At 32.3% G+C, this 19,540-nt stretch overlaps 1 protein-coding gene across 2 annotated transcripts; it reads right to left on the bottom strand.

Moving 5' to 3' along the window:
- Nucleotides 1–1,426: 1,426 nt before the first annotated feature.
- On the bottom strand, nt 1,427–18,742 carry LOC132747938 (acyl-coenzyme A thioesterase 8-like). Of its 2 annotated transcripts, none has more exons than XM_060737469.1 (6): nt 18,576–18,742; nt 10,791–10,936; nt 9,504–9,729; nt 8,531–8,688; nt 7,354–7,545; nt 1,427–3,772 (listed from the first exon to the last, which is right to left on the bottom strand). In XM_060737469.1, exons 1-6 carry the CDS (start codon nt 18,713–18,715, stop codon nt 3,663–3,665), a joined length of 972 nt encoding a protein of 323 aa, XP_060593452.1. In that variant the 5' UTR covers nt 18,716–18,742; the 3' UTR covers nt 1,427–3,662. The 2 variants fall into 2 exon arrangements, with proteins under 2 accessions (XP_060593452.1, XP_060593453.1); XM_060737470.1 differs by lacking the exon at nt 8,531–8,688 and adding an exon at nt 8,333–8,484.
- Between the last annotated feature and the right edge of the window lie 798 nt (nt 18,743–19,540).

Here is a 19,540-nt window from a genome sequence, read left to right as displayed (position 1 = left end):
CCAGTAACCAGTATAGAGATTGATCAGACTACGCACACATTCAGCCACAGGCCTGGATCTATAATAGTGGCAAAGGCTTAAATTCCTTTGGTTTCAGCAGTGTATGGTTTAAAACTATTGTACGACAATATGCCAGTTACTAAGTATATTACACCAAAATTTACCAAATAAAAGTATTTAAAAACAAGAGCACCGTAGGCGGAGCATTATATGCCCGAAAGTGTTTTTTTTTTTTTAGTAAAGATGAAGCATTTGTAAGACATGGGACTAAAATAAAGTATTACCTCCTTCAAATAAACAATCCTCCTTTTGAAGTTTCAAAAACTTGTGGTCCAATAGACTTTTAAGTTATGTCCAGAAACTGTTTTTCAATTCTAAGGTAAAAGTGACCTTGACCTTGTGACCCCAAAATCATTAGGGGTCTTTTATCCAATATGGACAATCATACTATGAAGTTTTTGAATATTGTGGGCTAAATGGAACTAAAGTTATGGCTCAAGAAACTGTTTTCAATTTCTAAGTAATAGTGACCTTTGACCTTTTGGACCACAAAATCAATAGGGGTCTTTCTACCCAATATGGACAATCATCATATGAAGTTTGAACACTGTGGGCCAAATAGAACTTAAGTTATGCTCCGGAAACTGTTTTCAGTTCTAAGGTAATAGTTACCTTGACCTTTGACCTTGTGACCCCAAAATCAATAGGGGTCTTCTACCAAATTATGGGACAATCATCCTATTGAAGTTTGAACACTGCGGGCCAAATGGAACTTAAGTTATGCTCCAAAAACTGTTTTCAGTTTTAAGGTCATAGTGACCTTGACCTTTGACCTTATGACCCCCAAAATCAATAGAGGTCTTCTACCAAATATGGACAATCATCCTATGAAGTTTGAATATTTGTGGGCCAAATGGAACTTTTAAGTTATGCTCCGGAAACCAAATTGCTAACGTTTTTTCAGTTTTAAGGTCATAGTGACCTTGACCTTTGGACCTCATGACCCCAAAAATCAATAGGGGTCTTTCTACCCAATATGGACAATCATTTCCTATGAAGTTTGAATAATGTGGGCCAAATGGGAACTTCAGTTATGCTCCGGAAACCAAATTTGCTAACGGACGGACGGACAGACCGACGGACGTTCTCACAGGACAGTAATTATGTGGCTACTCTATTGTTCTCTCTATTGTTCTTTTTAGCCACGCAAAATAAAATAGCCACATAAAAGCATTACGGAATGAATGACATCAAAGAGAAAGAACAGTTACCTATTGTCCCTCTAGCCACATAATTACTCTCCTGTGAGTGCGGACGGACGGACGGACAGACGGACGGACGGACGGACGCCAGGGGGTATAACATAATATGTCCGAAATTCTTTCGGGCATATAAAAAGTAATAGAAAAGGAAAACAAATATTCTCTTTTATTCCTAACATTTCTATTTTGCAATATAAATTAACAGTTTATAAAAATACACAAGTATTTTCAAATTTGATATCAAAGTAAAATACATGCATAAGTGTACATGTAATTTCACTGTCACAATGACTATGTAATAAAACAAGTATTCTGTACTTCAAACAAAACACTGACACCATAAATATGTAACAGAATAGAACATTATGCATAAAAGTACTTAACATATCAAATCTTTACACATATTTTGATTTGTATTATAAAATCTAACAGACATTAATAGGACTGAAACTCACATCAATGGGTAAAAACTTGGTGCAAATATGCTCAACAAGATATCATACATCAAAGAGCTTACTTTTAACCTCATATCAAATTTAATAGGAGTTAACCCATTACTACACTAAGGTGATGATTAAATTTGTCTAAATGACAAAATTGTATTGTTTACGTTGTATTTTGTAAAGGATTGACATGTTAAAGCAGACTTCAACATTTCTAAAGATTGACTATGTTATTTTAGATAAACTGTTTCATATAATTGTCAAATCAAAAGAATTAAGGCGGAAAAAGAAATTTAAATTGCAAATGATAAATTACATAGGTAAACAATAAGGAAACCCCTAGATATACTTACCTAATCTATCTAATTTGACTGCTCTCAATCTTTTAACAGTATCATTAAAAAATATTGAACAGTGTATGGGCATGATAAAAACAATTAAAGTCTAAAACAATAACAAAGTTTACAGGCATATTTAAAAGAAGACAGGCCACATGTTTGACTAAGTAGAAATTGGATAACAATATAACAATGAAGTAACTTTTCCTTTTGAAGAACATGTTCTACCATACCAAGTTTGTTTCTGAAATTTTCAATATTCAGCAATTTTGTCTTCAGTAATACAGAATGACACTACATTCATAGATGTTTTATTGTATAATATTTACATGTATTTGGTGCCAAATATGAAGACTCAACTTAAACATCTCTTAAGAGTGTTTACGTCATTTCAATTGCTATTTGTCAACTGAGATAGCTGAATAAAATCGAAAAAAATTCTTGAAAAATTCATTATTGTGTTTTTGTTTTGTTTTTAATCCTTTTATCATATTTTCAATAATGGAGATAATAATCTGTGGTGTTTAGATACTCAGTGTGTATTTGGTGTCTTTACCCTTGCCATCCAAGATACTCTGTATCCAAGACAACAATATTTAAAGGAGCTATACTGAAGTCAAAAGCCCCAAATATGAAATTTGAAATTCTTGCATAGATTAAGCGTTGCATTATAAACAGAAAAATTTGCAAAAAAATAATAAAGGAATAGACTCAAAGTAAAACTGAAAATAAAATTTTTGCATGATTTTATCCCCCGTTTGAGTGGAAAGCATTGTAATGGTTTTAATTTTTTGGCCATTTTGAAAAAATAATTTTATTCTGGGGGAATGATCTGAAATTTTGAAGTCCAAACCCAAATCAAATCATGTCATGCAAAAAAAGCTAAGTGAAGTCTTTTTAACATTTTCATTTTGTAGGGACTGTATGCAGTCTATTAACAAAATGCAAATAAAAACAAGCATACATAATAAATAAGCATAGGGGTAACTTTCATGCATTGCAAAGTCAAAATTTTCATAACAATAACAAATAACATTAATACAATATTTCATTTCCTGTAATACATCCAACCTGAGAAGATCAACAACAGATCCATCTTCCCAGATACAACCTGATAAAATATGTGACATAAAAGAATGTTAAATAAAAATTATCACAGTTAATAAAATGTTGAAATGTGAAATGTTATCTTAAGTTTCTTCAATAATAATACAAAAATATAAATTCAAAATTTGGAAATTTTATTTGCCTTCAAACTACTAAACAATGCAATAGAATTTTTGCTTTTCCACTTCTCAAAAATAAATGGTTGTGTATAATGTAAATAAAAGTTGCTATCGAAAATTCCAAAATCCAATTTAAAGCCTTCATCTTATTATTTAATACAACTACATAGTACAATACTGTTGCATTTCTTTCGTTATTTCACATGTGATACACCCATTCTGTACTGAATTTTCAATCTGTTCTTTCCAGTTACACAAGCCTTTTCATTTAACTATCACTATCTGATTCAACCTTTTATAAAATGAACAATTCCATAGTTTTATTCTCAGAATTCATATTCATCAAATCAGGTTTACACCTTTATTGTTTATAGGTAGAACATTTATAACATTCTACATTTTTGACACAGGGGTGTTTCTGACCACACCCTCCTGGGCCACAGACATGGCAAGTGTTCCATCTTGTTTCCACACTCTTCCCAACACCAAAGCTTTTCCATTTCCTTATGAAACAAACATGAAAATCAATTAGTCATAACACATGACATTCACATGATCAAAATAAGTAGTTTGTACAAATTACATCATGAAAACTGTAAGTTCGTTTTAATGTACAACTAGAACTCAGCGAGTCGGATGTGTCGCCTTGTGAACAATTGTAGTTTAGGAGAAATGGCCAGGACAAAAATGAAATATGAAAAATAACAAAGGGCAACAAGAGCCATGTCAACATGGCCATCTCCCGCCGAATGTGTTTGCTCATTGGAAGAATGTATATGTAGTAGAGCAGAATAATTCCATTTTAAGAGGTCTTTTGGTAATGAAAAACTGATGGCTATAGTGATTACAGATTTTGAAACCTATGTGAATACTGATGGCAGAAAATAACAAAGGGCAATAACTGAAAAATAATGCAGGGTAGGTTATCATTCTTGTGTGCTGGCATCCCTCCTCAGTAAAATTACATCCACCCTATGAAGTTTCAAGTTGATACCTCAAATACTTTTTTTTGAGAAAAAAATTGAATTGGAAAATTAAGTATGAAAAATAACAAAGGGCCATAACTCAAAAATTATAAAAATACAGTTATCATTCTTGTGCATGCAACACCTCCTGAGTGAGATCTATGCACCTATGAAGTTTCATTTTGATATCTCAAAGGCTTTTTGAGTTATGCTCTGGACAAAAATTAATTTTGAAAAATAACAAAGGGCAATAACTCAAAAATAATGCAGGGTAGAGTTATCATTCTTTAGCACTGCACTCCTCCTCAATGAGATCCATCCACCTATGAAGTTTCAAGTTGATACCTCAAATACTTTTTGAGATAAGCTCTGGACAAAATAGCATGAAAAAAACAACAAAGGGCAATAACTCAAAAATTATAAAAGGTACAGTTATCATTCTTGTGCAGTGCACACCTCCTGAGTGAGATCTATGCACCTATGAAGTTTCATTTTGATATCTCATAGGCTTTTGGAGTTATGCTCTGGACAAAAATCAATTTTGAAAAATAACAAAGGGCAATAACTCAAAAATCATGCAAGGTAGAGTTATCATTCTTGTGCACTGCACTCCTCCTCAATGAGGTCTATCCACCTATGAAGTTTCAAGTTGATAACTCAAATACTTTTAGAGATATGCTCCGGACAAAAATTTCGGACGGAAGGACTGACGGACGGACGGACGGAGACTATTTCTATATCCTCCGCCGAAAATTTCCGGCGGGGGATAATAACTAAAAAAATAATAAGTGCAGAGCAGCAGTTTCTGTGCACTGCACTTCTTATCGATAAAATCTATCATTCTATGATGTTTCAAGTCCATAGCTTTCATACTTGAGGAGAAATGACCAGGACAAAAATAAAGTAAGAAAATCAACAAAGGACAATAACTCAAACAAGAGCTGTCAGTAGGACAGCAACGCTCGACTATTCTTAGTGCTTGATAGTAAAAAAAATGCTTGATACAGTTACCTCCTCCTGTTTACAGGTTGGGGTCATGATGGTGAACAAGTGTGCAAAGTTTCAAAGCCATATGTCAATGGACTTTGAAAATATTTGAACTATTACAAAAACTTTAACATAAATTCTAAGTCGAAAAAGGGGCATTATTCTGTCAAAATGCTTGATAGAGTTACCTCCTCCTGTTTACAGGTTGGGGTCATGATGTTGAACAAGTGTGCAAAGTTTCAAAGCCATATGTCAATGGACTTTGAAAATATTTGAACTATTACAAAAACTTTAACGTAAATTCTAAGTCGAAAAAGGGGCATAATTCTGTCAAAATGCTTGATAGAGTTACCTCCTCCTGTTTACAGGTTGGGGTCATGATGTTGAACAAGTGTGCAAAGTTTCAAAGCCATATGTCAATGGACTTTGAAAATATTTGAACTATTACAAAAACTTTAACGTAAATTCTATGTCGAAAAAGGGGCATAATTCTGTCAAAATGCTTGATAGAGTTACCTCCTCCTGTTTACAGGTTGGGGTCATGATGTTGAACAAGTGTGCCAAAGTTTCAAAGCCATATGTCAATGGACTTTTGAAAATATTTGAACTATTACAAAAACTTTAACGTAAATTCTAAGTCGAAAAAGGGGCATAATTCTGTCAAAATGCTTGATAGAGTTACCTCCTCCTGTTTACAAATTGGGGTCATGATGTTGAACAAGTGTGCAAAGTTTCAAAGCCATATGTCAATGGACTTTGAAAATATTTGAACTATTACAAAAACTTTAACATAAGTGGTTACGCCGACGCCGACGCTCGGGTGACTGCAATAGCTCTACTTATTCTTATCGAATAGTCGAGCTAAAAATAAGAAATGCAGAGTATCAGTTCTTACGCACTGCACTTTTTCTTAATGAGATCTATCATCCTATGAAGTTTCAAGTCCATAACTTTTATACTTTTGGAGAAATGGCCTGGACAAAAATTAAGTATGAAAATGAACAAAAGGCCATAACACAAAAATTAAGGAATGCAGAGTACCGATTCTTGTGCACTGCACTTCTTCTAAATGAGATCTATCATCCTATGAAGTTTCAAGTCCATAGCTTTTATACTTAAGGAGAAATGGCCCGGACAAAATTAAAGTATGAAAATAAACAAAGGGCAATAACTCAAAAAATAAGAAATGCAGAGTACCTGTTCTTTTGCACTGCACTTCTTCTTAATGAGACCTATCATCCTATGAAGTTTCAAGTCCATGGCTTTTATACATTAGGAGAAATTGCCCGGACAAAATTTTAAGTATGAAAATTTACAAAGGGCAATAACTCAAAAATTAAGAAGTCCAGAGTACAGGTCCTTGTGCACTGCACTTCATTTTATTGAAAAAAGCATGCATACCAGGTTTGAAGTCAATCAGACTTATACTGACTGAGTTATGCTCCGGACAAGCTTTAGGGGAAGCCGACAGCGACACAGACGCAGCCGACAAAAGTAACCCCTATATGTCACCTTTTAAAGGCGACACAATAAAAATGAGCCGTGTCATGATAAAACCAACATAATGGGTGTGCAACCAGCATGGATCCAGACAAGCCTGCGCATCCTGTTCGCTTACAGACCATATAACAAGTAAAGAAACTGAAAGCGAACAGCATGGATCCTGATCAGATTGCGCGGATGCGCAGGCTGGTCTGGATCCATGCTGGTCGCAAAACCATTATGTTGGTTTTGTCGTGACGCGGCCCAAATACAAGTAGAAATTTATACCCATGTTAATCACCCTTTAACAGAATTCAACATTTAGACATAAAGATGGTAAAATTTTTAATTAACATAATCTGTAATTGTGTTCATATGGCGGTTATAATGGAACCTCTAATTAGACACTTTAGTGCCATTTAAACTCAAATTTTCAAATATATGGCCAAAAAACATTTCACAAATCTAACAGGTACTTTTTTCCTGACAATTCAACAACTAACCTAGCCTGGGATTGAGACGTTGATATAATTTGCTTATTCATAACATACACGCTATTTCATACTCGTTCGTGTTTTTGATAACTGCCAAACAGAAGCACAGAAAAAAAATAGACAGACTGGAAGAGTGAAACCCAGGCTACAACTTACCAGCATGAGGACTAAAAGATTCATACAGCATCCACTCATCAACTCTAAATGGATTATGGAACCATAGCGTATGATCTAATGAGGTCATAAATCGAGTTTCAAAGTTCGGTCCACCGGGCTGTAGTGCTGTCCCCAGCAGGGAGAAATCTGACATGTATGCTGCCACACATTGATGAAGTTTATTGTCATCACCTGAAGGTAAATAATTGTCATTTTATTTAAAGGCCCATTATGTGTCATCTACTGAAGGTAAATAATATTGTCATTTTATTTAAAGGCCCATAATGTGTCATCTGCTGAAGGTAAATAATTGTCATTTTATTTAAAGGCCCATTATGTGTCATCTGCTGAAGGTAAATAATTGTCATTTTATTTAAAGGCCTTTTATGTGTCATCTACTGAAGGTAAATAATTGTCGTTTTATTTAAAGGCCCATTATGTGTCATCTACTGAAGGTAAATAATTGTCATTTTATTTAAAGGCCTATTATGTGACATCCCCTGAAGGTTAATAATTGTCATTTTATTTAAAGGCCCATTATGTCTCAGGAATACTATAATCTTCATTTATTTTTGGTATCCTGTTACAATTCCTTTAAATATACTCCTTTACTTTATACATGAACTATTCTTTGCATCTTTAGTTCTTTTTGGCAAATGGTATACTTATAGTGAATTAGTATTTTGTATAGAAGTCAAAATACTACTTTGTTAACATTTTGCTTCAATCTTTTATGATAAATTATTTCACCTTTAGCACTACTTTATACAGGTAACAAACCTCAAACTTAAAATAATTAATTTAATATATATACAATTCATATTTGCTTTTCCTAATTAAAGAAGTAAAACTCTATTGGTTTCTGAGGCATAATGTGCTTTTATAAATATTCAACTGTTGTTAAGTGAAAAAAAAAATCTCTGTAACCTATAAATGTTACAATTCAATAAATATGACATCTTGATGTTCATGTATATACCAATAACACCATCGGTTTTCATCCAAAAGAGTCTCTTCGGTTCTCCATCTTTCTGTTTGAAAAACAATCTTGGATCTGTGGGACGTATAAGTATCTTCAACTCCTCCGCTAAATAATGTTCCCATTCTTTCTTTATTGACGACCCCTCTACTCTACAATAAAAGAATTATATAAATAAACAGCAAACTAAATATTTACCAATATTCCCGTTGGCTCTCATCCATAGAAGTCTTTCTGGTTTTCCAGTTTTTATACGATAATAGCTTTCTGGTTCTGTTGGCCTTATCAACAAGGGTATCTCTTCCGCTAGTGTTCTACTTATATGTTCTTTTTCTTTATCTGAAACACCATCTTCACTGCAAAATTTTATAAATACCATTATTTAAGCTCTCTTTTCCTTAATAATTAAATGATGTAACAAGGTTATACAGAAAAAAATTAAATGTTTTTAATGATAACTATGACATCCCTACTAAACAGTGACTTTTTAAAATTTATATTGATCTTTTCAAATTAGAGTGCTCGATCACCAAAGGCCACCATTTAGTAGGGGTGTATGAAAGACTGTTTAATACTTATAGTCAATTTATTTATAACATTGACCAATGATGTCAAGTCTGAGGACCACCAAATATTTCAAATAGCATTAACTTTTTGAAAACTGACAAAATTTATACAACTTCTGTAAAAATTTAAAATGCTGACAATGACAATGTAAATTGACAAATGCTCGCAATATTAGAATGTTGGCATATCTTCAATTTTCAGACCTATATATCAATAATAACAATCAAGTTCAACTTCAATTTTAAAATCTTTCAAATGTTGTGAAAATAGGTCACAAATAATGTTAATACATTGTATAAATTAATGTGAATTTCACACATTATTGCAAAATGTTCAAAGAAATTATCTGTCGTTTTATGTTGCTTGGCTTGTTTTTTAATGATTTAAGTTTTTCTCTAAATGGTCAAATATGTCCAACCATGTATAAATATACCTTTTGATGGAATAAACAAATCTTACCAAAATCAAACATCAAATAAAGAAGAGATCTTTTACTAATTGTTTGCACTAATAATGAAACAAAAAAAACAACAACAAAACAACAACAAAACAACAACATATATAATAATAGTAAATACACCGAATTTAGGATATGATAACTTACTCTAGTCTCATTTTGAGAATCTCATTTGCATCCAAATATTCCTCTGGCCCTTTCACTTTAGGCATATCCATGGTGTACCTATAAACTTGTTTCTCATCCGTCTTAAATGAGCTCTGCATGGTAAATATAGCCTTGCCATCTTGTGTAGCTTTTACAGATCTACTGGCATAGGTTTCCCCATCACGTGTTCTGTCTACATGGTAAAGGATTGGCCAGTTAGAGTTACCTGGAATAAAATGAAAACTCACACTTCGAGTAAAATGATAACTCACTCCTGGCTTGAGAAAAAAGATCACTTAAACCTGAAGTAAAATGATAACTCAAAACTCACACTTGGAGTAAAATGATAATTCACCTATAGTAAAATGATAACTCACACCTGGAGTAAAATGATAACTTGTCATTTTTATACATTTTTGGTCTTTTTCTCATGCTTTAAAACAGGACATTTTCATATAATATTATTCATTGTTTTTCTGTTGGTATGAAGAAAGCCTACTTTCCTGCCCATCTGTCAAATATTTCACTTTTGTTCAATATTAGCTGCTAAGTCAGCATATTAATTGTCACAAAATTCAATTTAATCAGCTAGCATTAATAAGTCATATAACATATAAATTGGAAATTTTCAGGCATAACCATTAATTTTATTGCGTTCATTAACAAATCAATAAGGAAATACTTGAACCCTATCCAACAGTAAGAGTCAAAATATTGCATTTTAAACCTCTTGTTCATGTTTAGTTGAGGGAAACTTCTATTTCTAATGTCAGTGACCTTGACCACATCAGAGAGGTTCATGCAAGGTATTTTTTATTTAACATTATCTCCGACATCTGTATAAAAATAAAGCAGAATGGGAATCCCATAGTCAGTGAAATTGATAAAAAACTAATAACAGTTTTTTTTGTGTGGATCATACAAATATAATCTACCTACCTTAACAGAACTTCAGATAAGCTTTCAGAGGTAAATGGGTAATACCCACCCCTATCAAAATTATTTAGTTATTTCAAATTTTCAACTGAAAACTAATGCATTTTTACCAAATGTTTCAATATTTAATTGGGTCTTCAATACCAGGCAGATTGTTTCCCCAATTAACCACTAATCCACAAATCAGTCAAAGTTTCAGTTTTAATTTGCTGATATTGCAAATTTTGCATGTCAATCTAAAAGTAAATTCTTCCTCATTGACTAAAGCAACTTACCAAGGGAACTGTAATAAAATTTGATTGAATATAGCCTCTTTCAGTTTATACAAAAATCAAACAGAAATATGCAAACCTCCTCTTAGAAAGTAGCAATGTAGACTGTGAACAAGATGATCTGGAGATACTGTGTTACAGGCTGCTACAAGAGCTTGACCTACGACCTGGCCACCAAAAATAAACCTACTTCTATTTGGGTGCCAAAGATTTTCTTTCGGTGCTCTGAAATTTGGAAGAAAAAAAGAAAGTAATACAAACTAGAACTGCCACTGTCATTGCGTGAATACCCCCACATACCACTTTGTCAGAATCAAGAGTGGCCATTTAGAGCTCAAGGACAAGGTCCCTGCTAAATCTGAGGTTACTAAGCCAGTGCTATGTAGTCTACATGCTTCAAATGTCAAAATCAATAAACTGCTGACAGACCTCAAAATCAATAGGGGTCATCTACTCATCATGACTAACCTCCATGCCAAATATTATCTTGCAATAACTTGTTGCTACTTTAATAAAAACATAAAACAAAAAAACAAAACCCAATTTTGTAGGAATGTCATTGAATATCTCAATATCGATATAATTATCATCTATATTCAAATATTGATACAAGCTCAATTTATTTATTCCAGTTAGTGAATACACCTCTCTATTATGCCTAATAAGAGAAGTCACTTTTCAACTTAAAACTCTGTTTTAAAATGTCAGTGACAAAAATGACAAACAAGAGAACCAAAATGGCCCTAGATCGCTCACCTGACCCATTGAACTTATCCAAGCAATTACCTAGACAAGCATCCTGACCAAGTCTATGGGTCAAAAATGTGACCACTAGAATGATTTTCCATATTTAAGCAGTGTGACCTAGTTTTTGACCCCAAGTGACCCATATTCTAATTTGGCCTAGAAATCATCAAAACAAACTTTCAAACCAATTTCCAGGATATTTGGATCAAAACAGAAGCCAGAAGAGTGTTAAAATTTCTTTCTATTTTTAGTTCCTGTGACCTAGTTTTTCATCCGAGATGACCCATGATCATACTCAACCAGGTAATTACCTAGACAAGCATCCTAACCAAGTTTGATGACAATTGAGTCAAAAATGTGACCACCAGAGTATTAACAAGGTTTTTCCATATTTGGGCTTTGTAACCTAGTTTTTGACCCCAGGTAACCCATATTCAAACTTGACCTAGAAATCATCATATTACCTAGACAAGCATCCTGACAAATTTTGATGATGATTGAGGCAAAAAAGTGATAGCTAGAGTGTTAACCAATAAGCTAGAGTGTTAACAAATAAATGGTAGACAGACACGGACAATAGATGGATATTCAACGATCCTAAAAGCTCAGGGTGAGCTAAAATCATCGATATTTGTCTCTCGATTCAAAATTTTCCATCAATGACAGTCCTGCTATTATGTAAACAGTAAGTGCAAAACATAGATGCTTTAAAAATATTACAATGCTTTCCTAATGATTAAAAATAGCTATAAATGATGGACTTTTAAAAAGAAGAATGCATATTTTTGTGATGATACAATTTTGATGTACGGGAGGCCAATGAGACCATTATAATGCATCATGGATAAAAATGAATGATGAGCTTGACTGACCTAAAAGATTATGCAACTCGGACTGATACCTGACACATATTTTCCGTATGCATGACCAACATGCACGAGCATTCTTTCCAGGTTTTTACAGGCGAATTTTTAATGAAATTTGAGCCAAACATTGGTTTTTTTTTCAAGTTTGTATGATAATAAAAATAATGCAAGTCATTCATGTTTTGCATTATGTTTTTATATTATTAGTACACTCCTGATAAGAGAACCCACAGGGTAAATAACATAATGGCAATGTAAATACTGTATTCCCTTGAAGTTGGTGCAATACATTTCATTACAAGTAGTACAAAAAGAAAAAAAAGAAAACTAAAATGTTTTTGCATTTTATTATAAACTCATATAAATAATCATATTGCATATGTTACAATGCATAAAAAAAGACTTTTATTGTCTCAAAAAACGGAATTGAAAGATTTTCTAATCTTTTGGTTAATATCCATGTCAGTTCAAGTATTCTATAGCCTAGCTTTATGCATATTTCATAGTCATACTACCAGTATAATTACATAGTTTTTATTTTCAGAATATATTAAATCATTTATATAGATCTTATGTAAATCTCAATTTGAGAAGGTAAGAGAGATAATGAGATAAAAATGACAAAAATATGCAAATTATAAACATATTAATTCTTTAATGTATAAATGGCTATTCATTCTTAAAATCATTACCTTTGTATAAAGCAACCATAAGTTACAATCAAAAATAACTAATTGGTATTATTTGCCAACCCCCCAATTTTTTTCCATTTAGCATTTCACAGTTTTATATTTCATTTTATACCAGATTATATAATAGTTACAGTATATGAAAGAGTAAGTTACAAAGATATGACACTGGCTGGGGGGAAAAAATGTTGAGGCCGTTAGGCCGAGATGATTTTTTTGCAGACATGTCCCAAGATGTTGCCCCAGCCAGTGTTATACCCCCGTAACTAAGGTCACTTGTTTCATATATTACAACTGTTTTTTCACAATTTCATAAATTAGTTGTGTAAAAATTATCAGCAAAACAAAACAATAGAAACCCCAGATAAAATGAACCAATACCATCTAATGCTGTCGTAAGCTACCTTACAGCTTAGGAGCTATTTATAATAAGGAGGTTGTTTGAAGGTGTGTTTGCTGCCGCAAAAAAAAATAAGAAAAAGAAAAGAAAAAGAAAGAATAAAAAATTAAAACAATATACTGCTCTTGAAACCCTTGAAAATTTAATTGCATCACATGTAAGAGACTGATTGTAAACTGATACCTTTAATACCTTGATGAGAAAGTAATATTGAATCATGATCTAAGGACTTTTTTCTTAAGTGGAAATAATTCATTCAGCAGATGTACCTTTTGATTTTAGCAGTTGTGTATAAGAGAATAAATTTCATTTCATTGATTATCTTTGTTTATATAATTTGGAATGTTTGTTACCGATGCCCCATTGGACGGCCGTTCTCAGTTAGAATTTACACCCTTAGTTTTTACTTGTTGCCACCGTCTTTCCTCGTTATTGCTGGTTATTTGCCTGTAAATCTATGCTGGTTTAAGAAGGTAGATGTTACCTTAAATAACACACAATAACTCGCCATTTGATCATGAATAATTGTTTAATAATATTCACCTAAAGTTATGAAAATGACAGGTTCGTGATTGTCGCCGTCCAGTTTATAAAAAGTGAACGTGTATTTAGAAGCTTTAATTGTATTGTTTTAATTTTGTTTCGTGCCGTATTATTTTGCAACAGTTCGCGACTATAAATTTGTAAAATAGATCTTAGTAACAATAACTGATAAACAAGAGCTGTCCGTAAGACAGCGCGCTCGACTTTTTTATTGCTTGCCAATAAAAAAAGTTTTTGCAGTAAAAGGCAATACAAGAATCTCTGTATTTTTAAAGTGAACAATGGCCATGAGCATTAAGATATTTAGTGAAGAATTATTTTACTGAATTGTGTGATACCCTTGAACACTGCAGGTTCAGTGGATAGGAATGAATTTTTTTAGATTTTTTAAGTTTTTTAGTGCTTGCCTATAATACAAAACATTGACAGTTAAGGGCCATAATTCAAATAAAATCTTTGACAGAAATTACCTTCTCCTGGACATGTTTGGGAATCATGATTGTAAACAAGTATTCCAACTTTCAAATTAATATCTCAAACAGTTCAGTCAAAAAGTGGACTGGTACTAAAAACTTAACCAAGATTCTAAGTCGATAAAAGGCCTTAATTTTTAAAACAAATCCTTGACAGAGTTACCTTCTCTTGCGTACAGATGGGGTAATGATGTGAAATAGCATTAAAAGTTTCAAAGCAATATCTCAAAGGGTTAAGGCAATAAGTGGATTTTACCCATATTCAATGTATTTTCTAAGTCAAAAAGGGGCATAATTCTGTCAAAAACCTTGACAGAGTTATGTCCTCTTGTCTGTTGATGAAGGTCGTGATGGTAAACAAGTATGGTCAGTTTCAAAGCAATACCTCCAATGGTTTTGAAATAAAGTGAGGTGGTACAAAAAACTTAACCAAGCTCAATACACTTTCTAAGTCAAAAAAGGGCCATAATTCTGTCAAAAACCTTGACAGAGTTATGTACTCTTGTCTGTAGATGGAGGTTATGATGGTGAACAAGTATGGTAAGTTTCAAAGCCATACTTGTAATACTTCTGAAATAAAGTGGGGTGGTACGAAAAACTTAACCAAGGTGTGACGCTGACGCCGACGCCGACGCCGGGGCGAGTAGGATAGCTCCCCTTTTCATAGAAAAGTCGAGCTAAAAATGGTAAGGGGTTAGTGTTTGTCGCCGGATAGTATGAAATGTTCGTTATCCTTTTAACCATATATTGCAAGTGAAGTGTTTTTATCATTGAAACAACATTACATGTTCTTTTTTGTATTAATATCACAATACAATACTTTCATATTATCACCATGTTCATAGTGTGCACAATTTTGTTATTATTTATGTATAATTTAACGTTGTGATGTGGTTTGGGTTAAAATTGAAAGGTTCGTTATCTGATTTTAAGGGTTTATGATTGCAATATGTACTCCCAGCACATGAAATGTTCTAAGTTGAGTAAAAATTAGTATATTATGCCAAAAATGAAACATTTTGTAGTTGTATAAACAACATTTTTGAATCTGAAATATGCTGAGAAAAGGTTCGTGATGAAAGGTTCGTGCGGTGATATATTTTACTCGATGCCGCATACACAATGCTTGTTTGTAAACGGCTGCGGTTAACAAACATATGTACTATGAAGTCATTTGGGTTGAAACGTTTCAATTCTTTATACAATGGTTGCTTATTATTCGCAGCACATGCAATAAACATGATCGAAATTCCCATCAAAATCCTTTGGCAAGTGATTTTGATACTTTTCGTGATTATTAAATTTCAAGAAAATTTTCTATTGCCTACTGAATCACAAACGATGTTGTTTTCAAATGTAATAAGCGAATTTATATTTTTATGATGTTTATTAATACCATGTCGGATTACAAACAAGGAAAGGTTCGTGACCATTAGTCATGAACCTTTCCTACGATAATTTATATGAATAAAATAATATATCTTATCCTGTAATGTATATAATATTATTTAAGAAAAATCTTGTGAGTATATCTTATTTATACAGAAAAAGAACATCAAAAGAATGTCTGATTTTTACAAGACGTTACAACTGAAAAAGATTTATGTAAAAAATAAACCTCGTACTCGCCTGAAAAGCTTGTTTTATAAAAAAAAAACAAATAAACATTATATTTGTGTGATTATAAATTCAAAATATGAAGTGAATTTAAAACAATTCTATAAAGATAAATTATTATGATGAGGGAAACATGATAAAATAAACATTTAACTCAATGAAAGGTTCGTTGTCTTGGGCCACGAACCTTTCAATTAAAAAAACCGTCTTTTTCAAGCTAGACGAATGTAGCTTTGGAATTACTTTTAGTGCAGACAATTATGCTGAAATCTAAACCTGAAAACATGCGGTAATTCAGTAAAATAAAAAAACAAGAAGATCCGAAAAAAATATCAAAAATATATTATTACAAGCATGAAAAAATGCGTTGCTTCTTCAATGTAGTGAAATTGTGATTAACCTTTTGAAAACTAAAATTTGCGTGACATATTGCAATGTCCTGTAGGCGAAGAAAAGATATGGCTGAACCCAACGACACACCCTAAAAGGTTATGAAGCCAAGAGAAACAAGATATTCGCGGAGGTCATTTAAATAATTGGGAGGTGACAACATTGAATTGGTCAATTCTTTGTTTGCTGCAAAAAAGCAGTTTCAGTGAATAACGAACATATCATTAGCGAAATTGACTCCGATCCTATAATTTGATATGCTTGCGTTATATGGCTAATATTTTATACTAGCTGAATGTCTCTCTTCGTAAAAAGCTTATGTTTATTTGTTTTAAAAGTAGAATCTAGTATTATTACCTTATTGATACGTTTTCATTGGATTGAATTAGTTGTTATAGATTTCAGAAAACATTTATAAATTGTTTTACTACAGATGCCATTCCAATTTAATATCATTTTTGAGAAATGAAATGATTACTATAGCTATCATTAGGTAATAAATATAATTGTTTTTGAATGTCTATATCCGAACTTTATATCTGAATATATATGTATCAACATTAGCATCAAAATTTTGATTTGACAATGAAAGGTTCGTTATTTTATATACCATATCTGAATTGAAAAAAGAAAGTGAATATATGATTAAAATCTTAGCCTCAGCAATGTATTTGATCTGGTAAACTGTTCTACTTCTTGATAAATGTTTATCTTTTAATTAAGGTGTTGTTGTTTCAATTGTTTTAGACTGATATGCTGTATTGCTATTCCTTTAGTTACTATCATTTTATATTAAATACTATTTGATGCTTTATTTTACTACAAATTGTGTACCAGTATACTATAAAGTCAAGAAAGGTAATGTGTTTTATACTAAATATCATTGTCGGATGTCTATATGTATGCTTTGGGGTATTAAGTGGGCTTCTTTTTTGGTTTGTGTTTATGGTTGAAAGGTTCGTTAGCTTTACATAGTACTTAAATCTTAGTAAGGTGATCAATTGACCTAATAATAAAGCATATACATACAATTGCTAGGAGTGATACTACGGTTTTTATTTATGCCAAGAACTATACTAATTACACTGGGTCCTAGCTCTTATAATAATGAGACAAATCGTTATCACAGTTAAGCAGTATATCTTGATTTGCACTTTTTGCATATGAGTTTCTAAAAATGTATATAAGCTTAATTAGGCAAGAAATTCGTAATATCAATTGTACAATTAGAAATCTATGTATCATGTGATATTTAAAAGTAAATTCCAATAAGATATCATCAATGTAATTATAAGCAGCCCTTTTTAAAGTAAAAGGTACTTTGTCACGAACATTTCCGGCATTTTAAAAAGGTTAAACGGATACACTTTTCAAACCGCCGATTTACAAAAACTACTTATATGATGTTGAAAATAATTTCAGTAGAACTTCACAGATAGTTTCAGTTTGTAAAAAGACTAACAGTTTTGCGTTTTTGCTAATCTGTATTTTTTATCAAATTTTGATAGGGGTGTAAATTCTAACTGAGAATGGCCGTGGAGCCTTTGTGAAAAAAAACGCAACCAATATATAGTAGGTACAACATAAATCTTTATATTTCTTGAATAGCAAAGAAGATATTTCTTTTACACTTGCTTTATTCTAGCTAAAGATACTTCAGCAAACAGGTTTTATAGTACTGCTAGACAATGTCAAAATGAAAGTGACATATAAAGTATTAAATGGAAAACAGAAATAGCTTTATTGTTTATTGAGAGTATTCATGAAACATGACACACAAATATACATTGGAATTACAATATCTTGATTAAATTTTGATATGTAATTTTTTTTCTTTTTTTTCCCGATTTTATTGAGTCATCATTTTCAATTGTAAATGGCAATCTCATAGACACCTACCTAATCTCGTCTAGGGATGGTGGCATGTGTACTTTATGTTATAATTCTATTAAACATTGGTAAATCATAAATGTGAAATAATTTACTTTCACATTCAACACGTACTGGATAAGATAATGAACTAAATACACCTGCGTCCTATCTTTTGAACGACAGACTACTCATGTCCGAGCACTATTACACTTTTGACATATTTCTCTCTCAAAATTTGATTAAAAGAAGACATAAAAATAAAGTTACCTGAAAATATTTGGATCCAATGACTCTAGGGAAATAAAAGACCGTATAACTTCTCCTTCTAAGTCACTGGCAGAGTTTGTAGCCATCGTTCCAATTCTTGACATTTGTTTCAGTTTTCTTCCGATGATCCGGGCTGACATTGCGTGTGTGGGAAATCCCCGAGTAATCCGAATGAAAAAGAGCGCCGGTGTACCGTCTTTTGATCGAAATCGTAAGAAATGAAGTTATCTGATAATATACATGTAGTTGGTGGGATTTGCGTTGATATAAGGATAATGAAGACTAGCCAATCACCACAACATGAAAATATATCTATATCTAAGATATACAGAACTTTTTTTTATTTCGTGAAAATAATTGATTTTTTGTTAAACCAGCAATTTAAATAGCAATTATCACAAAACCGTTTAAAGCACTAATAGCATTTCACGAAGAAAGAACTGGTTTCGGGGGGGGGGGGGGGGGAGGTAAAGAGCTCCGCTATAATCCAAAAGCATATAACGTCCATGAAAACCTTGAAACACACTTTAAAAGATAAAATATGAAGAAAAAAAAAGATAGCACAGTAAGATACCAATATATAGAGCGGTTCTTAGACCGATTACAGTTAAAAGGGTTAAACGATTGTCGTTTTTAAAAGGGTATTTTTTTGCACAATAAAAGTGTATATTCTGGAAAAACGATTTAAGCAAATGATATCAAATGTTGCGCACAAGTTATTTATTTGTAAAAAGCTCCATCAAATGCTATAAAAAATCTTGCAACATCAATTCCAGTCCTGTCATTTCTTAAAACCTGAATGGTCAGACACTCACATTGATTTTCCATGTTACAATGCGAATGTATGACCTAATGGAGTCCCTTAATGGTAGCGTATGAAAATTTACACTTCCTTAACACATGTAACACATGTACAGACTTCAAAAGGGAAAAGCCATCATCAAGGAACATCGTTCACCGGCGTT

This window comes from Ruditapes philippinarum, unplaced genomic scaffold (assembly GCF_026571515.1).
Source record: "Ruditapes philippinarum isolate M1 unplaced genomic scaffold, ASM2657151v2 ctg1294_1_1_1_1, whole genome shotgun sequence".
Taxonomy (NCBI): Eukaryota; Metazoa; Mollusca; class Bivalvia; order Venerida; family Veneridae; genus Ruditapes; species Ruditapes philippinarum.
The sequence above is the reverse complement of the archived record's forward strand: the minus strand, read 5'-3'. Positions and strand labels throughout refer to the sequence as shown.